The sequence below is a fragment of the Prunus mume genome, linkage group LG8 (genome assembly GCF_029339155.1).
Source record: "Prunus mume cultivar Tortuosa linkage group LG8, ASM2933915v1, whole genome shotgun sequence".
NCBI classification, from domain to species: Eukaryota; Viridiplantae; Streptophyta; class Magnoliopsida; order Rosales; family Rosaceae; genus Prunus; species Prunus mume.
In genome coordinates, this window is record NC_142705.1 from 21,073,766 (window position 1) to 21,101,250 (window position 27,485).

General features: G+C 37.1%; 1 protein-coding gene, 2 long non-coding RNA genes and 1 pseudogene across 5 annotated transcripts; 2 read left to right on the top strand and 2 right to left on the bottom strand.

Moving 5' to 3' along the window:
* Positions 1-1,063: 1,063 nt before the first annotated feature.
* LOC148915022 (uncharacterized) lies at positions 1,064-2,179 on the top strand. Its single transcript, XR_016122888.1, has 2 exons — positions 1,064-1,787; positions 1,908-2,179. It is a non-coding gene; the product is annotated as an uncharacterized LOC148915022 (long non-coding RNA).
* Positions 2,180-4,071: 1,892 nt separating this feature from the next.
* On the bottom strand, positions 4,072-5,584 carry LOC148915023 (3-hydroxyisobutyryl-CoA hydrolase-like protein 5; annotated as a pseudogene). Its single transcript, XR_016122917.1, has 8 exons — positions 5,478-5,584; positions 5,257-5,340; positions 5,099-5,167; positions 4,890-4,953; positions 4,736-4,809; positions 4,523-4,606; positions 4,319-4,400; positions 4,072-4,241 (listed from the first exon to the last, which is right to left on the bottom strand). The product of XR_016122917.1 is annotated as a 3-hydroxyisobutyryl-CoA hydrolase-like protein 5 (transcript).
* A 14,647-nt stretch (positions 5,585-20,231) lies between these two features.
* Positions 20,232-21,249, bottom strand: LOC107881830 (uncharacterized). Its single transcript, XR_016122696.1, has 3 exons — positions 20,854-21,249; positions 20,589-20,747; positions 20,232-20,441 (listed from the first exon to the last, which is right to left on the bottom strand). It is a non-coding gene; the product is annotated as an uncharacterized LOC107881830 (long non-coding RNA).
* Positions 21,250-21,375: 126 nt separating this feature from the next.
* LOC103342253 (uncharacterized) lies at positions 21,376-26,802 on the top strand. 2 transcript variants are annotated; one of them, XM_008245865.2, is made up of 5 exons: positions 21,376-21,946; positions 24,606-24,718; positions 24,794-25,162; positions 25,362-26,100; positions 26,332-26,802. In XM_008245865.2, the coding sequence occupies exons 1-5, from the start codon at positions 21,709-21,711 to the stop codon at positions 26,400-26,402; spliced, it is 1,530 nt and encodes a 509-aa protein (XP_008244087.2). In that variant the 5' UTR covers positions 21,376-21,708; the 3' UTR covers positions 26,403-26,802. The 2 variants fall into 2 exon arrangements, with proteins under 2 accessions (XP_008244087.2, XP_088898973.1); XM_089042847.1 differs by having other exon boundaries at positions 26,341-26,802.
* Positions 26,803-27,485: the final 683 nt, after the last annotated feature.

Below are 27,485 nucleotides of genomic sequence, written 5' to 3' on the forward strand. Positions count from 1 at the left end.
TCTTGTGAGGCGAAGGATGCATTGGAGGGGGCTGGTGGTCGAGTTCGCATCTATAATACAGGCTTAGTTGGGACTTTTAAGCACATAATCCGGATTTGAAGGCCTACGGGGCTTGTATAGAGGGATTCTGCCAGAATATTACAAGGTTGTCCCCAGTGTAGGCATTGTCTTCATGACTTACGAGACACTGAAAATGCTTTTGTCGCGCATCCAAGCAAGTGATTCATGCTTTCTTTAGGTGTTTCTGGGATTTCCAATTCAGTTCTGTGCGCCAAACGAGTGATTCTAAGGTGGGTTTTGTATTTGTTATTGACTAGTTTGTCTTTTTGTATGGTTTTCATTTGAGAAGGATAATTTCACTAACCTGTGACTGATTTTGTGAAGTTTAGTAATTAGAGAGATTGGAAATTTCTGTATTTTAACTGTGAATTACTTCATGCTTGGATGAAACTTCTATTGGTCTGATTGATTTTGCTCTATGGATGATGAAGTGCCTCAATTTGCTATTTGCCATCTAAGATTGTCATATGTTCTCCTTTTGTTCAGCTTCTACAGGAATTGAGAACTAGCAAAGTGCCTAAGTTTTCTTTTGTTTATTCGATTACTTTGCATTTACCTGGTTTTAGTAGAATTGCTATTTGCAAATAACAAAATTTATATAGACTGCTGATCTCAGAAAATAGGAAGCTGCCTTGCCTAATGCTTGTTCTTTTTCTGGCTAATCACTTAACTAATATGTTCATTTGAATTTGATTTTATTAGGTTGGCTATCCAACATTGGGTGGATTTGCAGATTTCGTATCTGAATTTGACATGCAAGTGTTCTTGAGACTGGTAGGGCTTTTAGCCCTGCCATGTTTGAAGGCGTTTTTAAAATTTTTACTCCAAATATACCAACTAGCATCTCGGGCAGGCCAAGGTTTCTATCTGATCTGGGTCAATAATTTTCTGTTCTAGGTTTTGTCTTTTTGTATTTTTTATTTCTATGTTGAGCCTTCTTATTGCAAATGTAATCTTTGATGGTATTGCTGGCTGAAATTGTAAGGCACGATCATTGGAAAAATATTCAGACACATGCATCTATTTGTAGTCACAAAAGTTGTCCTTCGCTGCCACTTTTTTTCTTTTAAATCCCTTATGCACTGTTTCCTTTCTGTCCTTATATTGTTACTTTGTGATTCTCATAAATCTTGTATTGATCGGTAATGGTTTTCCTTCAGTATTATTAGGCTTGATTGATAATTCTCATGCTTTACAATTTGTCTGATGGCTTGAAAAAGTGCCACTGCCTGACATAGCTCATGACTAAAATGTCTGCAATTACAATGTCTCCACTTAAATTGTTTATTTTCTGAAAAGATGCCACACTTTTTTCCAATTTATTTATCTGTTTGTGGTTTATTACACCTGTTGCAACCCATTTAATGTGAAATAATGGGTTAGACTAAGATATTTTAGAAGTTAACTTGTGATTGGTAAAATGTTGTAACAAATAGGTTAACAATCTTCTATATTATTTTGAGTTCGCCAATATTTTCATGGACCAAGGAAAGAAGAAACCTAGAACACTTCAAGAGTAATTACCAAAGGATTAAATTTGTATTGTTTAGTTTCTTCTCTGTCTGGTGTAAATATTTATGGCAGCATGTCTATATTCTACTTTCTATTTTAAGTTGCCTATTGAAACTATTTTTGTTTTTCAAACAAGAAGATGCTCAGGAATTCCCTTAGCTTCATTATGGATCAGATGCATGATGAATTACTTAAGCTTGAAGGACAGCCCTCGAGTATTAATGGCCTCAAATCATCTCTAGTATCTTCTGCATAATTAAGCTATATTTTTGGAGGACAATTGATCTTGATCTTGATCTTGGTTTTTCTTTTTTTTTTTTCTTTTTTTCCTGCAGAGGAAAGACGAACTTTTTTTAAAGAAGGGTGGGTGACTATCAAAGAGCATTATGTCAGGCCTCCAAGATGGTGGAAAGAATTTCATCTTCAAGATGGACGCAGACATTATAGTCATCAATTTGTACTGAAATGTTGGATTTGGAATCAAAATTTTGTTACTCTTCGTTGAGCCAGCAATTTGTATATTGTATTTCAAGGGATATGTATAATGCCATAGTCTGACTGAAGTTGTATTAATTTATGCCGAGCCGTCCTTAGCTTGGGGTGGCTATCATTATCAGTATAGAATTTTGTAAGGGGAAATGTCTGATATAATCACTTTCTGTTTCTTTTTGCAGTTTTATCTTGACAATTTCTGTTTCTTTCCCCTTCTCTTTTCAAATTGCACAAGAAAAAGAAAAGCCCCCAACTTGTTTATTGTATTTTTATTGCCTTTTTATTGCTGGTCTATTGCCACTGTATTGCTCGTTTATTGCTACCGTATTGTTTTTGTATTGCATGTCTGCTACCACTTCATAATTTATGTGCCATTGCTTTTTGGTTGGTTTTCTTAATTAATATAATTTCTTGCAGGGGAAGCAACTATGAGTTTGATTTCTTAAAAGGATGTGACGTCATTAATGGAATCACATTCTTACAATAATAAATAATAAATAATAAATAAATAAGCAATAATGGAATCACATTCTTACACCAATAGCTGAACACGAATCAATCATATTGAAGAGATGCATATACGGTGCTTCTTGTACCTTATTTATATGATAATGAATAATGATCCAGCATTTTCCTTTACAAAATAAACTTACACAATCAAGCGTTTTCTTTTACAAAATATCCTTATAAGTTCCTTCACAAGACAGACTTGAAAAAACTAGTGACAAGAAACAAATATAAGTGCAATAACCAGGCAATACCACAACACTACAATGACAATATGATGACAATACAAATGCAATACGGAAGCAATACAATGGCAATACAAAAACTCCATATTCCCACTATATATTCATAATCTACAACATATTACAAAAAGGACACGACGTCCTTATTGGAATCACGTTTTACACTCCTGCAAAATCAAAATACCCTCAAGCAAGGAATGGGTGGCGGAGAGGCTTTTGTAAAAGTTGAGGATGTAAAAGATGTTCTTGACTTGAAGGTGGATTAGTTACTGGCCAAAGGCTTCTTAGGAAATTATTTTCCTTTCGCAACTCTCCAAGAGCTAATCCGACCTTAGGGAAAAAACAGAGTCAGAGATACATAGGCATAACCAGTAACACCAGAGAACTCAGATAAATCACCAATATAATTGTCCTTCATAGATTAGGCCTAACTCTATTTCAACACCTTAACATGTTGGTGGCATGTGGTTTGAGCTCCAACCACTTTGTGAAATTAACCAAAATAAAAACCATTCTCCAAAATTGATACTTTCTCTTCCGAAATTAGAAAACTAACAATTTTGCTAAAGAGAATTTTATCTTTTTCTACATGAGTAAACAGTGTGGATTGAGATGACTGAGATGAAGGTTTATTGATCTTCCTCTATTCAAAAAATAACAGTCATATCTATTTTTGGATAGTGATTTTTATTTTGGGTCATTTGAGCATAGAATCCTTCAAGATTTGAGTATAGTTATGATAATTTCTTGTGATGTTTTGAGACCAAAATTGAACTTCATAATTTAACCTAACTATTTCATAGAAGTGAAAGACACATACCTGACAGTGACATAACCAGCTGGTATCAGACCTTTCCTTATCCTTGTGATGTATCTTTGGAGAAGCACTCATCAATTATTGACTGCCTGAAAGGTAAGGAAAGGTTATTGAGATCGAGATATGGAGCTTTGCATGTTAATGTTAAGGATTGAAGTGGAATTAACAATTAAACACCAGCAACTAAGATTTATTACTTGTTTAAAACACTTTCTTCATCAGGCTGGACTTCACTGCAAATTCTTCAATCGCAGCTTTGATTGCATTCTCATCTCCGAGTTTAAGCTTATCAAACGCTTCTCTAGATCAGATAATTTATGATGAACAAAAACAATTCAATAGCAAATTTTAGTTTGACATAGTAACTATGAAGAAGAATTATATCAAAGAATCTAATAATAATGGATGTGTATAATGCAGTCTCTTAGCTTTGCAGATCATTTAGAGGGGCAAATCTTGTGAGCTAATACTTCCGAGACTTGGTTTCAGAGGAAGAAAATTATAGGGAAGGAATGAGAAAATCAACTCAAGAGGGACAAAATGGGTTGCCAATCCAGCTGCAACCAATTCCTTACCATTCAGTCTTGCTCCTGTTAAGGCAAAGAACTCCCCTGCGTTCCCCCCACAATACCAATCAATTTCAGTAAAATCCAGGAAAAACTATTTTCCTCTATATTTGCATGCTTACCGAGATGCCCAAGAAGATGGGATACATATGAGAAACCACAATCAGTATGAAAGCCAATACTAGCTTCCGGAGTTGCAATTACCTATCATGAAATACACCACATAAAATTTTGATGTCATTATGCAGAGATAGATATCAAGCCAGAAAACACTAAAGATAGACATGTTTCTATAAACATCCCACTAGGATCATATTCATACTCACAGTTTTTTCTGTGACTACCGAGAACTTCATTGGGACCATTAAAGATGCGCCTCCACCCATTGAAATTCCATGGACCAGAGCCACCTATTGATAACATGAATTCTTCAGTGATACCCTTAAATAGTGGCATAAACTTGGAATCATACAGTCTACAGGGAACTCATTTTCGAATGGAAAATACAGGCGATAGGATTACTTTATTTCAAGCATTACCTAGGTTTTCTTATAAGTATGAATGTGATAGCCAAGCCAATACATTCTGTAAGCCACTTCAAGGCAGGAATCCTCTGCCAAAGAAGGTTCATGAGCAACTTCACTTTCTGTATATATTAGGAACTTAAATATTTTCACAAGAGAAAGCATTTACTTGAGTTCCTGCCATCATAGAACATCTTCAAGTCCCCACCGGCTGAAAAAGCTCGACCCGATCCCTATACAAGAACACCAAAGCATATCAAGTGGCTAATATCTAAATGGCTCTATATGGAATTGAAGACATCACCGAAGTTGTGCATTGATCTATTAAACCACGACCACCAATGCTAGTTCAAGATTTCAGGAAAAATTGGAAGTAACCTTAATAATTACAAGCTCAGCTTTATCATCTTTTTCCCACTTTTCCAAGTATTCTGCTAGCAAAGAAACCTGATTGCAGTGAAAAAAAAGTGAATTAAGAACCAAAAAAAAAAGTGAATTAAGAACTTGAACAAAACTAGTTGACTTTGTGAGCATACGACTTTTGATGAGATGACATTCAAATGACGAGGCCTGTTCAAGGTGATCAACCTCACATGGTCTATTTCTTCTCCAAGAACAACCTAAAAGATTACATAAACACCCATATGGTAATTACTAATTAGCAGACAGTTATCATGTTCACTATTTGCAAGAAGAAAACTAAAAACAGAAACATCAAAAGAAAGGTTGGTGCAATTATAAATGCACAAGAGATTACCTCATCTGAATTTACAACTTCTTGTTTCATTTCAATGATCAATTAACTACTGGATTAGAAGCCAACCAGCTGCACAAACAAATTAACAAGAAAGGGCAATGAGGAAAACATGAATTTTTTGAGCAGTGAACTAATCCCAGATAATTAGTTCCAGAATTGGGGGCCAACCGCCAAGAAACTTGCTCATTTCATTCCAATCTTTCAAAGTAGAATTAGAAGCATTGCAGTTTAAGTTTTTTGAGCTAACTCGAAGCAAATCGATCAAAGAAGCGTGGAGCTCTTGTACAAAAAATGCAGCGAGCAAAGTGGGTTGGTGAAGAGGGTGATGATGGTGCAGTATTTAACGTTCGCTATTGACCGTTTGATAAGCTACTTAAGTAGCTCGTTTGTGAGAGAGAGAGAGCCTATCAATGAGAGATATGGAGACTTTGAATTTACCTGGTTTTGGAAAAACTGCAGCTTGTCAGGCCTAATAGAGAAGACAATGTGCCTCCCTATCAACTTTGACAAGAAATAAGAAGAAGATGCACTAGCAATGGCATTGAAAACCACCAAAGCTACAACTTTGAAAACCCCAAAAAGGGAACTAGCAAGCAAGGACATGAACACAGTACCAGAGGCAAAAACAAAAGCAAAATAAATAAACCAATCAATGCCAAACAATCATTGCAACAAATGAAAAGGAAGTAGGGACAATGATTTTGTGGGGTAAACAGTAGCAGTTCAATATTTTTGTGGTTTGGAAATCTCTCTCAAGATTCCATCAACCAATGTGATGCACTGTGCTGTCAAAATTCTCAAGATTCCATCAACCAATGGTCACTGCACAAGGAACTAGTCCTGCAATCACCACACAAATGAGCACTCTACTACTATATTAGATAAGTATTCAAAAGCAGAGTCTGTCTAAGTAAATCACCTATGAATGCTAAAGCCCTCCAGCTTTCTAGTACCCCATTTTTGAAGGAAATGGACACTCCAGAAATGATCATTAACTATAAAATAAGCAGAAGACAAAGTTAGATATGATCCAATCCAAACCCATATAGTTTGTTGCTGAACTAACCCACATCAATTTCTTGCTTAAAATATCAAAGCTAACTCACAAAAGAATTCTACTAGCTAGGTTCAAGGATTTCATTTCTTGTTACATGTTTACTTGATTTATAGCAGTTAATCTTCCTCCAAGAATTTTGAGTGCAATTTCAGCTATCGAAACAGGTACCTTATTATCCAGGAATTGAAATAAACCTCTGATAAATATCAAGAGCTGTATGTATGCACATACATACACATAAACAAAGGGGGAATCTTTACAAAGAAAACTGATCCTTTTTTAATAAAGAAGACCACTCCAAGATTTAAAATATACTTTAATATATCTTATTTAGCTCCAGCACTATAAATCCATATGCAATTGCTCATCTACGTGAGAACAGGACCAATAGAACAACAACCCAGAAACAGACAATTGAAAGAATCCCAAAAGAAATACACATATTGAAAAGCTCACAAAATGATTTCAATAAAAATAGAAACGCAAAGGTCCAAATGTAATCAGAACAGAAATGTTATAAATAAATACCTGGATGCCCCGTTTCAACAATCCGAGACAAGAATCTGATAGCCCACTGCGGCAAGAATGGACATTTTAGAATTGATTCACATCTCTTGTTAATGATTCCCACAATGAAGTAAATGCTATCAGAAGGCAGCAAATCGACTCTGATTTCGCCTATTGTGTCCATTATTTCTTCTCATGAAAGAAAATATAAAGGATTAAAACATAAAGGACATGTATTCAAGGCTTTGGCTAAGCTTTTATTTTTATGGGTGGGACTTGTAAGACCAAATAACCCTAGATAGGGGATAAAGATTGAGTGTTTTTGTTGAGAAATTGACACAGGGATGGATTTCGCGAGAGTGGGAGAAACAGAGTGGTGGTGGTCATGGAGCGACGGTGGAGAGATAAAATGCTGAGAGAGGAAGAAAGAACGTAGAGAGCGAGGTCAAAAGTTTTCGGTCAGTAATCAATGGCCAATAACTCCCCAATAGATATGTTTTTATATGAAGGGCAGTTTGGTCATTTCACGTCCCCAAGTGATTATATTAGAACACAATTTGTAGCCTGATCATTTCAGCACACTATTTCTAAAACCTGATTACACCAGCTTATTTCCCAATTAGTAAACTTAGCCAAAGCTTTCACATGAGCATCATCATTCACTCCCTCCATGGCCTCCAATATTTCCATACAATCCTCAATGATGCTCAATTCTCTATATGGAGAGGATACTTCCTTCTCACTCTTACGCTTAAGCCTTGCCAATGAAACTCAGTCTTGGCATTAGAAAATGCACATACATTGAAGGATATCAAAACAATACGAGTTATACAACAAGATGCATACCTTAAGACATGATGCCCAAGGTCACAACCCATCCCGGTATGAGAAATGAGCTTTCCAAACTCACAGTGAATCTTGTGCAATCAATTATATTTCCACTTCAATTTGTCATGATTGTATCTCTTCCCAAACTTGTCAAACAACTTCTTTTCTATCCCAACCCACTCATTCTTATCTAAAGTATTGGTTTGCAAGCCTTTTTTTGCCTCTTCATATAATAGATGAATAAAATGGTCTTCAATAGGCTTTGGCCAATTAGCTTTATCATCAAGCTCATTTTCAAGGTCCTTGTTTGACATCTCTCTACTATGTACTGAATCAATGTCAAAAACAACAACAATCAATTTAAACAGCTGAAATCAAACTACAAATACGTAAATATATCCATTATCACTACTAGGAAAACATAACTAAACAAAAACAGAGAACAAAAGAAACCCATTATCACTACTAGGAAAACATAACTAAACAAAAACACTGCTGAGTTTATAAAATTGAGAACTAAACAAAAGATCCAGGTCCTTAAGAAACCTGCGTAGAAGAAATGATGGAGGAAGTTAAGCACATATGAAATTCAAGAAAAACTCAAACCAGTCATCTAACATCACTTTCACAAGCTTGTCATATTATCCTTTGTTTGGTCATGATTAATATTATAACCAGCATATAAGCTCCAGACAGAGAAGTTTCTCTCTGTTCAGTTTAATTGTTTTTCATTGACAACATTGGATCATGGTTAGACTTTCAAGATAAACAGACGAGATAAGAAAGATCAATGACATGCGTTGTAACCATCTATATTCAAACAAAGAACACGTGTTATGGTGAAAATAGAAAACCGAGTTGTTCCATTGACCATTTACATTACAGTATGAATTATGCAAAGATGTACACATCAATTATTTTGAAATCATAGAAAGATGACAGAGTAGATGTAAGATACTCAAACTATAAAAGAAAACGAAATTGGATGACTGTGGTGGCTTTTTCTTCCGGCAGCTACAAATGGGTTGGGCTGCCGTAAGGAGTGAATTGATGAAATTATCCCCTGTGTATGAGTTCAAAGATCAAGCCCCAAGAATGCTTCAAAAGGATAGTGAAGCTTTAGGAAACACCTTGGTTACCTTCACCAACAAAAATAACAACAGCTTACAGATAAATTCTTGGCTTGGCATGAGAAGCTTGTGGCATGGAAGCTAAGCATTCATAAGTTTAGCATGAGAGAGAGAAATGGCTGCGATTTCCTATGAGAAACAGAGTTTTTAAGGCATGAGGGAAGGATTCTAAGAGGATTCGTTGAGGAGAGAGAGGGGGAGAGAGATGAGGGCAATGGATGGTTTAAGTGATTTTTCGACAACTCGACAAAGGTGATGTCAAGTGCTAGAACAGTTTTCCATGAGAGAAAAATGGGGGGAGAATGATGAATAGAGCACGAATTTGCTAAGTTTTGAAGATGAGAGAGGAAGCTTACTCTCTGGATGTGGTTGTGGCTAGTGATGAAGTATTGAGTGTTTTAGGTAATTTTCCAGCAGCCTGACAAAATCTATGTCAGACTCTGGAATGGCTTGCCATAATAGAAAATGGGAGGAGATGGAGGAATAGGGCACAAAATTGCAGAGTTTCAAAGATGAGAGATGAAGCTTGCTCTCTAGATGTGGGTTTTTTATGATGGGTAGGAAATGCCTCTTTTTATAGGTGCTAGAAGCTACTCTTTTCCAAGAAACCATAATTGTTTCTATCCAATATAACCAAGCTTTTTCCTTCATTTCTTCTCCATTCCTTTGACTTATCCTATTTGGTGAAATAACTCCCATTTTCAGTCATCTTTCTTCTTTCTTTTCTTCCCTCTTCTATGGCTAGATCTGATAGGGGAAAGAAATGGGTATGTACATTGGTTTGAAGGGTGTTTTGCTCAAGTATCCATTTGGTTTTTTGATGCCTTATGTTAGGATTTGTCCTTTCGCCATGTGCTGGAGATTTCCAGCAGCTTGCAAATGTGAGTGGCTTTGGCTTTTGTCATGGTTTTGTCTCTAGCCTTGTGCTAGAGACTTTCAGATATTTTATTGGTTACTTGGGCCATTTTTTAAGGTAATGAGCTAGTTCACTAAAGGGGTGGGCCAATTCCCAAAGTGATGAGCTATATTTTCTAAGTTAATGAACTATTTTCTATCCTTTATGCTTACCTACATATTTGGGCTCAAGAAATGGGCTTGAGTTTCGAGGCTCCCAAGCAGCCCAAAACTTCCATTTCTCGGCTCATCAATGGGCCTCATGAAAACTCGTAACCATCCATACCACAACCCGCTCAACAAGCCCCATGCATTCGCGTGGCTTGGGCCTACTTAAGCTTGTAGCGTGGCGTGTTGCTTATTTGTTGGCGTGGCACGTGTGAAAGTGCATATGACGAACTCTTGCGTACCCAAGTTGGGCTTCTTCTTAATAAGGCATTGCGCTGGGTTGGGAATTCATTTGGGCCGAACCGTGGAATTTTTGGGCCTCAACAGTGACTAGATTGGTAAGAAACTACAAACAAGCCAATCACAATTCAATGGCAATTGAACTAAACTTTTAGAGTAAAAAAACAAAAGTCACAAAATCAAATAAAAAGTGAAACAGCCTAGATGTTGTATCTATTATAAAAAATTATAGTTATCAAATACAAAATATTTATATTATAAATAACTTATAAACAAATTGGAAATCTTTTAAGGTACAATGAAATTGAAGAAAACAAAATAATAGATAAGTAAACGCAAAATAAATAATAAGTAAGAAAGTGAGTTTGGTACGGTGAAGCACGTCAAAGACATTGTTCTAAAGCCTTTGTAGCCTCCCTACATATAGGTACTGACGATGTACAAGACTCCAAGATATGACCCCTTATACACAAACTTAAGATCCGTTATGAGCACATTCATAAACGGATATAGGTATCCAAATCACAGAACCATTGCCAAAATAATAATATAAAGTAGAGAATATATATATATATATATAAGTAGAAAAGGAGAGAATTAGTTTATGGTGGTGATTGTGGTATGTGATATTTTGATGGTGTATTGTGTTGGCGTGAGTCAACGTTCCTATTAGGAATAGAATTTATATTTTATTGTAATTATCTAATTTGAGTAGAATTAGGAGATTTTGTACATATTTCCTATTTGTAACCACTCTGTATGTAATATATATATTCCTCATTGAGAGAAGAATAAACATATCAGTTTTAAACCCTAATTATTTTGAGTTCGTATCAGAGCGGGTTCCTATCCGTCTCTACAACGTCAAAACCCTAATCCTAAAAATACCTATTTCCGCTGCACCTAGCCTATACACCTAAGCATGTGCCGTCTTATATCTCTTACTCTCGTCATCATCATCTAATCTTTTGTTGCTACCTCTATCTATCACCATATCAGATGTCATTGACTCTTCTTCTTCTACTCTTATTGTGACGGTTCATACCGAATCATCCACCAACCTACCTATGATATTCAAATTGAATGGATCCAACTATGAGATATGAGCTTGATGATCAAACTTCATGCTACTACACAAGGCAAATTGGGTTACCTGACTGGCGACACTGATGCCCCTAATTCCAAAGACCCGAAATTTGGGAAGTGGAAAATTAATGATGCTATTGTGAAAAGTTGGATGTTGCGAACTATGGAACCCAGTTTGTTGAATATGTTTCATACTCTACCTATTGCTAAGGAAATTTGGGATGTTGTTAATCAGATGTTTTATGATGGCTCTGACATATCCCAGCTCTATGAATTGCGGTGCCAGGCTACCCATATCAGGCAAAAGGGTCATCCTGCCTTTACCTATTTTGCCGAACTTAAGGCGATCTTGCTTGAATTGGACAAGAGACGTCCTTTTCAGATGAAGTGTGCTGATAATATGAAGACTTTTCAGGCTGCTGTTATGGCGGATCGTGTGTGATTTTTTGGCTGGCCTTGACGATACTTATGACAAGGTCCGCAGTGATATTCTAAGGAAGTGATAAAGTTCCAAGTATCAAAAATGTATTTTTTATGGTTCGTCAAGAGGCTCAATGCCCGATTACTATGCTTGGATCCGGCACCAAGATTAGGGAACCTACTGTTGTGTTTGCTTCCAAAAACACTGCTTTGGTTTCTCAAAGCATATAGGGCTGGCTCTTCTGCTGTTCCGCCTCGTTGCACGACTCTGCAGAAAAAGACAAACTGAAGTGTGATCACTGTGATGAAAAGAGACATATTATTGACACCTACTGGGCATTGCATGGGGTATCAGATTGGGAGAAGGAGCGGAGGCATTTAAAAAGGAACAACTGGACATAAAGCTCATGTGGCTGTTGCCCCACTTACGTGGCTGACATCATCACTAGGCACAACCATCTTACTACTACTCCTCCCACTTTGACCGCCGTCTCAAGCACTCTAACACCTCCGCCTCCATGTAACTTTGGCAAGGCTTTCCATGCCCATGATACCTGAGATACAGGTTGGATTATTGATTCAGGAGCTACTGACCATATGACGTATAATTCTACTTTATTCTCTACTACTCTTCCGCCTCATCGTGATGATGTTCTGACTGCTAATAATGCTGCTACTCTTGTCACGAGGGCTGGTTCTATACTCTTGACACCTGCTTTACCATTGGACAAAGTGTTACTAGTTCCATATTTGTCTAGTAATTTATTATTTATACCGCAAGTTACCGAGCGCTTAAACTGCGTTGTCGATGTATCTGTCTTTTATCTTACTACAGGATATCCAGACTCGGGAGATCTTTGGTCGTGGTACTAAAAAGAAGGGGCTTTATTATATGGATGATGTGGCAACTAGTCGGGTTCTTCGTGCTGGTAGCGTCGAAACTTCTCAGCACCGTCAGATTTGGTTGCTACATTACCGATTTGGTCATGTCTCATTTGGATATTTACGACATTTGTTTCCTGCATTATTTAGTGGTGTCAACGAGTCTGCTTTCCAATGTCAGACTTGTATTTTAAAGAGTCATTTGGGTATCCTACTCTTCAAGTTGTAATAAACGGCTTATGCCATTTGATTTAGTTCATTATGATGTTTGGAGACCTTCCCCGGTTTCTATAGCCTTGGGAGTTCGTTGGTTTGTATTATTTGTGGATGATTGCACTCGTATGATGTGGTTATATGGGATGGAAAATAAAAGTGATGTGGTCAAAAATTTCAGCGTTTCTATCAAATGATTCAGACTCAATTTATGGTCCCTATCAAGGTTTTTCGATCTGATAATGGTGGAGAATTTGTTAATTTGGCATTATCCCATTTTTTTCACATTAAGGGTGTGCTCCATGAAACTACTTGCCCTCAAACACGACAACATAATGAGGTTGCTAAACGTAAAAATGGGCAGATCTTTGCTGTTGCCCATGCTCTGCTACTTGATGCGTCAGTTTCAAAGTGGTTCTGGATGGATGTTGTTACCTATATAGTCTATCTCTTGAATCGTCTACCTTCACGAGTTTTGGATTTTCAAACTCCTATGCAAGTACTAACCCATCATATCTCTGCCTTTCCTATGCTGACTTTGTCTCTAAAGGTGTTAGGTTGTGTCGTCTATGTTCACCTCCATCAAAATCAAAGGAGTAAGCTGGACTTATGTGCTCTCCGTTGTGTCTTTCTAGGTTTCTCTCCTCATCAGAAAGACTACCGATGTTATCATCCTGCAACCAGACGTCTATATGTCTCTATAGATGTTACTTTTTATTGAGGATGAAATGTTCTTCTCTAATACACTCGAGCATGTCCTTCAGGGGGAGACTAGTAGTGAATGACAATAATTGGCTAGATTTACAAGGGGGAGTAGTATTGGATAGTTTGATACAAAGGGAAGAACTGGCCGAACATGCTAAACCTGCTACACCGCCCGAACCTACTACACTAGCTGAACGTACTATTTTAATTGATGTCACTACTGTCATTGAACCGATTGATCCCCATGAAGCTTCTCTAATAGTACCCGATCAAGCTCCTCTGGATATTCCTAAAGTAAGTGCTTCTATTCATACTTCTGATAATTCTTATGTTTTACCGCCTAGACCGAACCGTGGGGTTCCACCTGATCGTTACTCACCAAAAGGCATATCTATGTGTCTGATCCTAGGTTATCTCTTGAGTGTAAAACGTTTGTGACCAGAATGGATAATATTAAAATTCCAACTCGTGTTGAGGAGTCATTTAATGATTCAAAGTGGGCTGAAGCCATGAATATTGAAATGGAGGCGTTGAAAAAAAAAATACATGGAACATTGTTGATCTATGAAAAGGAAAGAAGCCCGTAGGATGCAGATGGGTGTTTACAATTAAATATAATGTAGATGGTACTGTGGAGAGGTACAAGGCAAGATTAGTAGCTAAAGGGTTCACTTAGACATATGGAGTTGATTATCATGATACTTTTACACATGTGGCTAAGATGAATATTGTCATAGTTTTGTTGTCCTTAGCAATAAACTTGGATTGGACCCTGAGACAATTTGATGTAAAAAATGCATTCTTACATGGTGAACTAGAAGAAGAAGTGTACATGAGTCTTCCACCAGAGTATAGGGTTACTGGTGAAACATGGAACGTGTGCAAATTGAAGAAGGCGTTGTACGGGTTAAAGCAGTCTCCTCGCATGGTTTGGCAGATTTACCACAGCTATGAAGAAGTTTGGTTACCGACAAGCCAATACTGATCATACTCTATTCATTAAACATAAGGCTGGTAAGGTGACTTTGTTGATTATTTATGTTGATGATATGATTGTGACTGGTGATGATACTGTAGAAATCGAGGAACTGCAGAAACGTTTAGCATCTGAATTTAAGATGAAAGATTTGGGCAGTCTAAAATATATTCTAGGAGTGGAAGTCACTTGATCTAAACATGACTTATTTCTTTCACAAAGGAAGTATGTCATGGACCTGCTAGCAGATACTAGAATGCTTGACTGTAAACTAGCTGATACACCTATTGTTGAGAATCATAAACTTGGTGTTTATGTGGATCAGGTCCCAACTAATAGAGAAAAATACCAAAGGTTGGTTGGGAGATTGATTTATTTATCATTGACACACCCTGATATTGCCTATGTCGTAAGCATTGCTAGCCAATTTATGCATTCACTTAGTGAGGATCATATGCCTATTCTGAGTTACTTGAAGTCTGCTCCTAGGAGAGGTTTATTATTTAAGAAAAATGTTCATTTGGATCTAGAAGGTTATACTGACGCAGATTATACAAGGAATATTACAAATAGACGTTCTACATCAGGTTACTTCACCTTTGTTGGTGGTAACCTAGTTACGTGACGTAGCAAAAAGCAAAACGTTGTGTCTCGGTCCTCCGCAAAGTCTGAGTATAGAGGGATTGCCCAAGGGGTTTTTGAAATACTGTGGTTGAGGTGGTTACTTGCTGAAATTGGGTTTAGACCAAATGCTGCTACAAAGCTCCACTGTGATAATCAGTCTGCATTTGAAATTGCTAACAATCCGGTGCAACATGATCGAATTAAGCATGTAGAAGTTGATTGGCATTTCATTAAGGAGACGCTGGAGCATAAGTTAATTTCTATACCTTTTATGCCTTCTTCAGAGCAGCTTGCAGATATGTTGACTCATGCCGTGTCAAAGCGCCGATTTGAAGATCTCACTTGACAAGTCGGAATAGAATTTGTTCCTATTAGGAATATAATTTATATTTTATTGTAATTATCTAATTTGAGTAGAATTAGGAGATTTTGTACATATTTCCTATTTGTAACCACTCTGTATGTAATATATATTCCTCCTTGAGAGAAGAATAAACATATCAGTTTTAAACCCTAATTATTTTGAGTGGATTGTTTCAAATGTGAAGGAGAAGTTACCTTTTATAGACATCCAGGAACATGTAACCTTCACCAACTAGAAAATTAAGGCATTTAATATATAAATAAAACATTAATATTAAATATTTTACCTACAAGTTTTACCTACAAGTTTAAAGCAACAACTTAAAAGTCGGAGCAGTTATATCAGTGAGAACATTCCTTCATATCTGCTTTCCTACCAAGTGACAGTATATGGCAACATAATTTATGACACCAATGGTCACTTGCATTTTTATTAAATGGTTAGTCCAAAACATGGGGCATGATATAATTTAATAATCAAAACACTGAAAATTTCACATTTTGAATTCAGAAATGTACTCTCTTGGCGAGTACTTATTTACTTAGGATTTTGGTTACTTATCTATTTGTCTAGTCCTATTATAATTGATATTTATTTTCTATTTTATTTAGGATTATATATAAATACCTTCATATCAAAGAAGAATATATAACTGAATATTTGTCATACTTTGTTTGACATAGTATCAAAGCCATATTTCTTGTGACATGTGCTCAAGAGCGAAGCTATCTACATGGCTATAGTGGGTTGTAGCCCATATAGGCATTTTTTCCCCTTAAAGAATATAGACCTATAGCCTAGGTAGATTTAATATTTATTTAAAGAAAAGACCTATAGCCCATCAACACAACTTTCTAACTATGATCACACCTTTCTTGTTGGACCCTCATTTTGGGAATATGGGTGTAGCTGCTTTTATTATTATTATTATTATTATTATTATTTATAAATATATGTCTTGGTGGTTTCCCATTTAATAATAAAAGATTTCAACGCTCTCAAAGATTGCAAGGCACAACTTCAATAGGTACACTTTTAATTATTATTGAACATATGATTTAATGTATACTTTTATTAAAAGCTAGCCCACCAGTAGAAAAATTCATGGCTCCGCTCTTGCCTATGCTTGCATTCTCCTTACAATTTAAGTGTTTTCCTTCCCTAATCTTCAACGAGGGAAGGGGGAGTGAAAATAATATGTTTTGCCTATTTCTTGACTCCAATGACCCCTTCTCTTCAAGGGGAGATGGGGAGTGAATATAAGTTGTGTCTGCGTGAATTAGCTAAAATTTATATAGAAGAATTTGTTGTTGCCATATTCCGTTTTCCATTATTGTTGTCATTGTCGTTGTCATTGTCATTGTTGTTGTCGATGATGCCGGCATTTACCTTGCCTTTGCTTTTGCCTTGCCTTGCCTTACCTTTATTTGCCTTTGCTTTGCCTTGTCTCTGGCCTTGTCTTGCTTTGCGTTTGTTTTTTGCCTTTGCATTTGCCTCGAGTATGGTGTACTACGCCTCACTTGTCAAGTTAGGCATGCAAAACATCTTTGCGCCAACTTGAGGAGGAGTGTTAGCAAGTCCTTATTTAGTTGAGATTTTGGTTCCTTACCTATGTTAAGATTTTGGTTACTTACCTATTTGTCTAATCCTATTATAATTGAGATTTATTTCCTATTATAATTTAGATTTATTTCATATTTTATTTAGAGTTGTATTTCCTTATAAATACCTCAATATCAGAGAAGAATACATAATTGAATATTTGCCCTACTTTGTTTGACATCTTGTAGTTCATAAATGATTGCATGTAAACATGGAAGTATTAACCCTACCTCCCCCATGGCACTGGGCCTCACTCTCCTCCTCGTGTTTTCAAAATCTTCAAAAGCCACTTTCAAGACACATTTTTCTTCTATGTCATTCAGAAAAGAGTGCTACTATTTTCATTCACCTTTCCTATATTCTTACCCATCTTGTCTTCAAAATTTTAAAGACAAATTTACCAATTTGTAAAATGACTTCTAAGCACTTAGGAAAAAAACTTCTCTTCAAAGCTGCCACCCCTCTACCACTTCAGCTGTCTTCTTCACTCTTGAAGCATGCATCTGGACATGGATTCGTTTTTTTTTTTTGGGTGGTCGAGTATATTGATTCATTCACCAATGAACGAAGATTGAAGAATCAAGTTTTCATTTGGTTGCAAATTGTCATAGTGGCTAAGTACTTTTGGAAAATTAGGTGAGAAAAACAAACATTCATTTTGCTTTTTTCTTTTCTTAATATTGTGATTGATAGTATAATCTAGAAAGATTTAGAGGAAACAATACCATTTGAATTTGTTCCCTTCAAATGCACAGATGTCTGTGAAGAAAAATCCAAATGGGAGATGAATGAGCATGTGGAATCTGAGTAATCCCTTGACTTATTAATCAAAACCTTCTAACTTCAAAATTTCCTGTTAGTACGTATTTTAGCAAACTTCCTCCAAGTAAAGTTTTTATCATAATTTTTTTTAATACAAATCAAGCCCATTGTTTGCTGTAAGGTCTTTGGTATAATTCTAGGAGAGAACCTTTTCCAATATTTAGTTACATTTTTCAGGCATAAGAGCATCTACAATTACGCTCTCTATTTCTTAGGAGCTCGATCCCCCAATTTTAGGAGGTGGGTAGGAATAACCCCACAGCCTAGAGATCTCCTAGAGTTTTGGCTTTCTTTCCCTTAACTAGAGCCTCGAACTCATTACAGCCTTTAGGAATAACCCAGCCAGCATCAATCTCCCTGAAAAGCTTCCACTGAACTTGTAAAGAAAAAGGACGGTGAAGAAACAAGTGATCAACACTTTCCTCGCAAAGATTGCACATAACACACCTGTGGGGAGAAAGACTCATATAAGGCCTCTTCTTTTGAAGATGGTCACAGGTATTTAGCTTCCGAGAGCTAGCAACCACACATGAGATTTGACTTTAGGAGGGGCCTTAGACTTCCAAATCTGGGAAGTGGGGGAAAAAATCTGCATGCCGCCACTATTACAGAGAAAAAACTATAGGATTTGCAGGAAAACAACCTGGACCCATCTAGCTTCCACCTTCTGCTATCACCGTGATATTGGTACAGACTAACCCTATCCAAAATCTGCAACAGCCGCACCAACTCACCCACCTCCACCTCGTTAAGATTTCTCCTGGAACCAAAATTCCAATGGTAAGGATGAACATAAGAATCCACGAGACTAGCAACACAATGGTGCTGATTCCTAGAGAGCGCAAACAGTCTAGGAAACAACTCCTTCATAGAACCCTCATCCAACCAAGTATCAGCCCATAACAACACCAGGTTCGCAGCCCTCACATATTTACTCCTGATCACCTTACGCCATATAGAGTAACGCTACTTCGGATACCTCCAAAGCCATTTGGCAAGCAAGGCCGCATTCTTCTCCCTCAAATTACCCACACCTAAACCCCCTTCCTCCTTACTTCTAGCCACCCCCAATCAGAATTTTGAACGAGGACAAGTAATAAATTGGGATGCTACTCAGGACCACTTGAATTAGAGTAAGCCTTCCACCTCTAGATAAGTAGGTATTTTTCCAGTTTTGGAGGCGAAATTCCACCTTTGCCACAGCAGCATCCCAGAATTTAAGGGCTCTCGCGTCCCCCCAAAGACGTAGACCCAGGATTGTGTCAATCTCGAAATCTTCTCACAATTAGAGTTGATGCCCAGAAGAGAGCATTTAGCTTTATTGATGCTCAACCCAGAAATCTTACAAAATAAATTCAGCAACTCAAGTAAATGTTCCCAATTCTCTTCAGCAGCATCCAAGAAAAAAATAGTATCGTCTCCGAACTGCCTATGAGAAATCTCAAACCCCTCATTTCTAATCTTGAGCCCCTCAATCACGTTGTTCTCCTGGGCTTTCTCCAAGAGCCTACTCAACACATCAACAACTAAATTGAACAAGAAATGAGATAAAGGATTCCCCTGCCTTACACCTCTAGAAGCCTTGAATTTACCCCTAGGCCTCCCATTAATCATAATGGAAAAATTTGTAGACTCCAAGCAACCCGAAATCCACTTCCTCCACCTTCCACCGAACCCCTTCCCCTCCATAACTAAATCCAGAAACCTCACAATGGATTAACAATCTTAATTTCAAGCTTTCTGTAAACTCTGACAATTTCCAAATTCTAAGGAAAACATGTGCCATGTTTATTTGAGACTTTTAATGAGCTAGCTACAGAGATCACATCAGGGTTCACAATGACTAAAGGCCTAGACCAGTATCAATAGAGAACATGAAAAGGATTAAAACAGTTTTGCATGTTGAATGAAAGTACATAATTGTATATTTGCCTTTACCACCACATGCATCTAAGTTCTAACAAGAAAATGAATCCTTCAAATAAAAGGCAAGAAAATTGAAACAGAGAATAAACCTAACCACAGAAGGTGCAGCTTGGCTAGCTGAGTCAAAAACTTCACACAAAGGTTGCTCACTTTCTCCATGGTATTGTTTCACAACTTCAGAGCCATTGACAGAGAAAAATTCATAATCGAGCCAAAGAAGTCTTTCCCGTACCAGGAGGACCATGAAGAAGCACTCCCATTGTACATCGTAAACCAAAACTAACTAAAAAAAAAGATATTCATGAATGAATGTAATAAAAGAAGGACCATAACTTATGAACACATCCTTGCAGTCGTATACCGAGACACAATTAACTTTAGTTCTACGCTTTTCTTGTATCACATACAAGACAAGCTTGGGATTGATTTTGTACATAGTGATGAATATGACCCTGCCTGATGGAGGACAACCCATTGTATTGGAAAGATTTGAAGACAATAGCACACCGTTCTTTGTAATCTGAGATAAAAGATATGAATAAAAGTAAAGAAAATGTTTTAGAGTACAAATGTAGACCCCATTTTTTATATTAGAAAAACCATTTGTCACAATTGCCATACCAAATAAAGGGAGCAAAAAAAGTAACTCAGTTGCCAAATTTCAAACCTTAGAAGAAGGAAAAATCATTGCAAGAGCAAAGTAGTTCCCTGCGTCATTAGTTAACTGCCCACAAGAATCAACCCCAAAACGTCTAGCACATTAATCTGCTAATGAGCTGAGAGGAAATCCATCTGAAAATCTACTCTTCAAACAAGGAAGAGACGCCTATCAATCCAATGAATGCAAAAACATGACACAGTTAAACCAACAATAAAATAAGAAGAAAACTTGGATTGCTTTGTAAAAGAGAAGATGAAAAAGTGGAAATTACCGCAACAACGGATCCAGGGGAGAAGGAAGAGCCAACATTGGAATGGAAGGCTCTGAAAGCCAAATTTTACAGCTTTTGGGGTCGTTCTGAATCAGAGATGGGTATTTAACCGAAGCTTGTTCAAGAGAGCTTGCAAAACTCTCATCAGTAGCTTCAAAATCAAGTGACCCAGGTGAAGAAAAGTTGTCAGAATTCGACAACCTTGATTGGTTCTTTGAATGCTTCTTTCCCTTTGAAGAAGGCATCTGTAAATGCAACACTAACAAGGTTGGTGTTTTGGTATGGGGTCCCGGCTATGACTTTCGGGAAAATATGGTTTCAGGGGCCACAGCAAAAAGAGTTGGCAACAGAGAAACAGAGAGGCAAGGCTTGGGCGAAGAGAAGAGAGAGAGAGAGAGAGAGAGCCGCGCAGGGCAACTTAGAAAACGCATTGACTTTAACTTTTATATGACCCAACCCCCGCTGTACTTTCCACTTCATTTGTCTAATAAATAAAAACTTCCAGAAAGAGAAAACCCACAAAAAACATTTAAAAAAACACTAAAAAGGAAAAACAGATAAACCAACACCATCTCAAAAAAGACTTCAACTTGTCATTTGCAGCAGAAGCTACTTCTCCCCACCTTCAAACCCTAAACTCATTATTTATTTCTCCACCAGAGGAAATTCAAACAGAGCAAAAAAAGAAAACCCCAACACTTCTTCCTCAGCCACAATCCCTTTTGGTTCTCTCAAGTTTGGAGGTGATTGCTTGAGTTTCTCATCCCACAGTCCAGAATGGCTGAAACCATCCAAGACCCAGTTGAGCAAACCGGGCATGGAGCCTGACCCACTATTCCACTTGCATTGTTCTCCATGGGAAAGTCTGAAGAAGACCAGGCTTTGCCTTCCAATGTTGCCTCTGAGGCCTCAGCTCAAAATGCAGAGGCTCACTGTGCTGGTTGCTGTGGTGGGTTTCGGAGATTCATTGGCCTCAGATGCATCTTGGTTCTCTTACTCTCTGTTGCTTTGTTCCTCTCTGCTATGTTCTGGTTACCTCCATTTCTTCAGTTTGCGGATCAGAGCGATCTGGATCTTGATTCAAAGTTCAAAGGTGCGTTATTGATCAATTTCTTCAATTGGACTTTAATTTGGTTTGTGTGTGTGTGTGCACCGACATTGTGTTACAAGCTGTTGGATCTGAAATTTCGGTTATTTTTTTGGAATTTTAGTTTGGGTTTTTTTAATTTATTTATTTTTATATAGATATTTATGATTTGTGGTTATGACTTTTGGTTTGGTTGTTGAGAAAATGTTGGGAAGAAAAATTGTCAAGTTAGAATTCTTTTACCGGTTGTTTTGTTCTGGCGAATTGGGGGTGGAGGGGTTGGAGTGTGTTTGTGGTTTTGTTGGTCTTGGTGGGTATTTGTTGGTTGCTGAGAAAATGTAGGAACTCTGGCGATTGAGACATTTTGCCATATTTTGTTTATGTTATTTTGGTTCATTAAAAATGAGAAACATAAATAAGTTGGGCATCCCTGGCATAAAAAAATCTATGCTTCATGAGTTTAATTTCGCATTTGTCTTCCCTAAATTATTCGAAACAAATAGGAACATTGCTATTTGCTTTGAATATAAACTGAAAACAAAATAATTGTAGTGAGACCTTTTGTTGATTTATGTGTTTCGTTCTTATTTCAGTTACCTTGTGCATTTCTATTTAAAGTAAGCCATGCAATATTATTAGTGTAAAGGACCTACATTTAAGGAATTGTCAGATGCTAAACGTGGATGTGTTAGTCCAAATGATGTTTTTCCTTTTAAGCTCCCGTCTGTTATTTGTGTTGTGAACTTGCTTTAATGACCAGAGATTTAAGTTTAAAAGCATATGTGTATTTCTTTTATATATATATGTATATATTGAGGCATCCTTTATGGAAGTAGAAACATGTTCTTATTTGGATGTGTGCATGAGAAAAAACATTCATGTTTAAGTCAATGTGCTTTTCATCTATGATCTATAAGACAGTTGGTATGTTAAACACTAGAGAACCATGGAATCATGTCCAGCCATACCCAACGCTTGTTTGAACGGCTTCAAATAGAAATCACCACTAGTTAATTATATATATATATATATATATAGAGAGAGAGAGAGAGAGAGAGAGAGAGAGAGAGAGAGAGAGAGAGAGAGAGAGCGGAAAATCTTTGAGATATGAAGAAAATAAAATACGGTGTATTTTGTCATGAGTATTTCACTCTATAGGTTTCTTACTTATATTTTATACATCATTATCTTCTGCTACTAACTGGCCCTATACAGTATGTGTGCTAGAGTTTTCACTGGCCTGCATGTGCTAGAGTTTGATTTCCAAGGGAGAAACTGATTACAAGCTTCCTCCTAGCCTTTCCTTGAGTTGTAAATTAATTATCAATCCTGAAGGTCTTTTATTCAATGAAATATAAGACATGGAATGAGTCTTGATTCGCATGATCATCAGCAAGTATGATAAATTGGGTTCAAATCCCAATAAATTTTTTATTTTTTTCATCTGGAATTAATTTCAACCATTGGGTTTCAATTTACAGGTTGTTGATACAATGGTCATCAGGTGACCATGTGCGCTCAGGCCTATACATTCTATATAGAGTTGTAGTAGCAGCTTGTTGCAAAAAATTTCATTTCTGTATTTATTAGGGGAGGAGGTTGTATGTTTTTGTGCATTTTTTTTTATTGTCTTTTGCCTTTTCAAGTGTGAATATTATTTACTGGTTCTGCCCTTACTTGCATCTAAAAGTTTTGCAAAACTAAATCACAACCAATCCAGGAAAGAAGGAAACTCATATTAATCTGCTAATAAGCCTGCTGAAGTTTCTGACCCAAAAAAAAAAAATCCTGCTGAAGTTTGATATCATTGTCCTCTGTGTGTGTGTGTGTGTGTGTGTGAGAGAGAGAGAGAGAGAGAGAGAGAGAGAGAGAGAGAGATTATTAACCTCCATGCCCTGAATGCGATGCTACTGTTTGGGTCTAAATGGTGCATTTGGAAGACATGATAAATCACCTTCATCTGAGTGTGATTCTTATTTTTTATTAACGGATTCCCATTTACAATGCCAAAAGATGTGAAGACTGCCACTAGTCCACTATTGTGGTAATTTGTGTTTCTTGTTTTTTTCCCCTCATGATAAGCTGGGTACAGAATGGGCTTTGGAGGGTATAATCTGTGAGTTCCTGCCTTACAATCTATAAGAATCTCTTAATCAGGAGAATGGTGATGTTAGAGAGAGAGAGAGAGAGAGAGAGAGTATTATGTGCCCAAAGATTCATCTGAATTTGATGCTAATATTTGGGTCTTAAGTGCGTTGATTCACCTTGTTATGGCTGTTGTTTGGTATCTTTGGAAGCTTGTTTAGATCACCAGAGCAACCTATAAGGCAAATTAAAAGTGGGTTGGTTTGGGACAATGTAAAATGCAGTTGTTCCTGTTGATCTTGACTGCGTAATGCTATCACTTGATTCCAACTTCCAAGTGTTGTGCTAAATTTTTTCATTTTATTACCTAACCAATGCAGAGTATTCTACTTCCTTTCATTGCTTTGGTTTTTTTTTTCCTTGACTATCCTCATAAGTCACCTAACAGGTTGCTTTTGAAATTCCATTTCTAGCAGAAATTATTATTATTTCCTTCCATTTTGCTTGAGAACAATTTCCAATTAGTTTTGATGACATTGTACCAATTATGGTTTGTGACTGACGACATTTGTTTATCCAGATCATTATATAGTAGCAAGTTTTGATCTTTGGAAGCCAGTTTCTTTGCTGGAGGATAATATTTTGCAGCTTGAAAATGACATTTTTGATGAGATTGTCGCTCCATCAATTAAGGTATCTGCACTCTTCTTTTCTGATTAGAGTCTCCATCTTTTTCTATATTTTGATCTAATTCACTGTTTGAACCAGGTCGTAATCTTATCTGTGGAATCCTCAACTGGATCAAACACAACAACAGTTGTGTTTGGGGTTGATCCGGAGCCAAAATCATCGAAATTATTACCCACTTCTCAAAGTTTGATCAAGGCATCTTTTGAATATCTGGTTACACACCAATCACTCCGCCTGAATACATCCTTGTTTGGGCGCACATTCCTTTTTGAGGTACTAAAGTTTCCAGGTGGAATTACCATAGTTCCTCCACAAAATGCGTTTCTTCTGCAGAAAGTGCAGATCCTTTTCAATTTTACCTTAAACTTCTCCATCTATCAAATACAATTAAATTTCGACGAACTGAAAAGCCAGCTGAAGGCAGGATTACATCTAGCACCCTATGAGGTTAGTCTATCCTTTTTATGCTTTCTCAGTACCTGCATCTTGTGCATATATTTCCCTGGGGCGTATCTGTAGATTTATGTAGTCATATGTTTGCATCCAAGAAAATTTGTTGAAAATTTTCTGTTCTGTTAGTTTGATGATTTCATAGCCTTCAATGCATTTTTGCATACTGTGATTAATTTTGTTTTGTTTTCCGCAGAACTTGTATATTAGCTTGTCAAACTCAAGAGGTTCAACAGTAGCAGCCCCCACAACTGTTCGGGCATCTGTGCTTCTGACTGTTGGAAATACTCCTTCAATGCAAAGGTTAAAACAACTGTCTCAAACCATCAGAGGCTCTCATTCAAGAAACCTGGGCCTGAATAATACTGTATTTGGTAGAGTTAAGCAAGTCCGTTTATCATCTATCTACTCCCTTAATGGTGGTGATGGCACTGTGCCGTCACCTTCTCCTGCTCCACTGCCCCATCCGCACCACCATCACCACCACCATCACCATCATCATCACCACCATCATCATCACCACCACAACCCCCATCTGGCTCCTGCAGTTTCACCCTCACCTGCACCCGACAGTGGTCCACCTGCAAGTCAAAAAGGTGGGCCTGCACCTAAGGATGGTTCACCTGACGCACAGAAAGGTTCTCCACCTAAGAAAAGTTGTGAAGCAAAGCCTCCCAGTTTCCAGTTTGGATCTAGAGGGAAGACTGGAAAGGAGTCTCATTTTGCTCCTGCGGTTGCACCAAATATGTTTCCTCCTGTCTTTATTCCCTCCCCACAAAAACAAGTACAGCCATCAGCACCCATCTACGGTTCAGTTCCAGTATCTAGTCCTTTGCCTCATGTGGTTTTTGCTCATGTCCAGCCGCCATCAAAGAGTGAATCAGATACAAGACATTCTGACACAATGTCATCAGCTGAACCATCACCAGCCACATGTATGTGAATTGATTTTATATTGTTTGTTCTTTTATCGTCAGATTTCTGTGCTCTTTTGAATAGTATTTGTCCATTCTGGTTCCTACAATCTCTTTCGTATGACAAGGTTGCTGATTGATTACTACAATCTCTCTTTCAAGCTGACCAAAACAAAATATTAAAATTTTATTGCCAAGAGATTGAATTAAACATTGATGTTAATGTTCAGTTATTCTTACACACTGTTGCAGCTTCTGCAGCTCTTCTTCCTTCCGTTCAATGGGCATTTTCTCTGTTCCTAGTTCTGGTGTTTCATGTATAACATCGGATAAATGATCCGTTTCCAGTTAAACCACTTATGCGGTATTCAAAGGACTCAAACAACTGTATCATTCCAACACGAGCCAGAAGAGTTCTGGAATGGCGAGCAATCCAAGAATGGGTTCACATCTGAGTGAAAATATGTTGCTTCTATGCGTGTAAATATTTAATTAAAAATTAAAAATTCAGCTGGCAGATGCATGTTCAGGTCAAAGTCACAGAGGTGGCAGGCCTTTGATTACATGTATTGCCACTGTTTTGTGTATTCTCTTCCACAGAAATGTAAGAGGGAAGAAACCAGCAAATGTATTCCACTACCTTTTTTTTTGTTCATTCTCAGTCCTGAGTCAATGAGGTATGCCTTTGAAATATGGTAATCTGTTCACCAGAAAATTCCCAAACCTTCTTTTTCTTTCTTTTGGACTGAAAATTTTCATAAGGCTAACTTCTAGAGAAGTAAAATTTCCACGTTATGCTCTTTGTTCGAATTTTCAGACTTGGGTAGAAGAAGCTCCACTCTGGTTGATTTCCTTTCTATCTCTACTGATGTAATCTGTTTTTAATTTTGATATGAATATTGTTAAGTGGTTTCTAGTTGTGTGCCACAACTCCCACCAAATTTCATGTTCCACATTATATTTGTATGTTGAATGAAATAATACATAAAAAAGGTTGTCTAAAACAAAACTTTTGTATTGTTTGTTACTTAGTATAATATAGTTTCTATTTTTTAATTTTTTCTCATTCAGAAATAATTTGTCTAGGTGCCATGTGACAATGCTAATATTTTATTTAGGGGTAATTATAATTTTGGTCATTGGGGTTAGGGTCGAATTTAATTTTGATCACCGCACTTTCAATTTCGATATTGGTGATGACCAAAATCGGAAAATTAAAAGTGTGGTGATCAAAATTAAATTGACCTAATCCCAGTGACCAAGACTGTAATTACCCTTTATTTTTATTGCTCAAAATGATGCACTGTTGAAGCTTTTGTGAATTTTTTATGTGGAGCATTTTTGCTTATCACTTTAACTCAAGGTGTATGCTCATCACTCTTCTTAACACTTGATACGTGTTCATA

Bases quoted from the DNA above. Each gene is read 5' to 3' on its own strand.
- LOC103342253 (XM_008245865.2), top strand. From the start codon at position 21,709: ATGGGAAAGTCTGAAGAAGACCAGGCTTTGCCTTCCAATGTTGCCTCT. The intron at 21,947-24,605 runs GTGCGTTATTGA...TTGTTTATCCAG, and splicing joins TCTTGATTCAAAGTTCAAAG to ATCATTATATAGTAGCAAGT. The intron at 24,719-24,793 runs GTATCTGCACTC...TGTTTGAACCAG, and splicing joins TTGTCGCTCCATCAATTAAG to GTCGTAATCTTATCTGTGGA.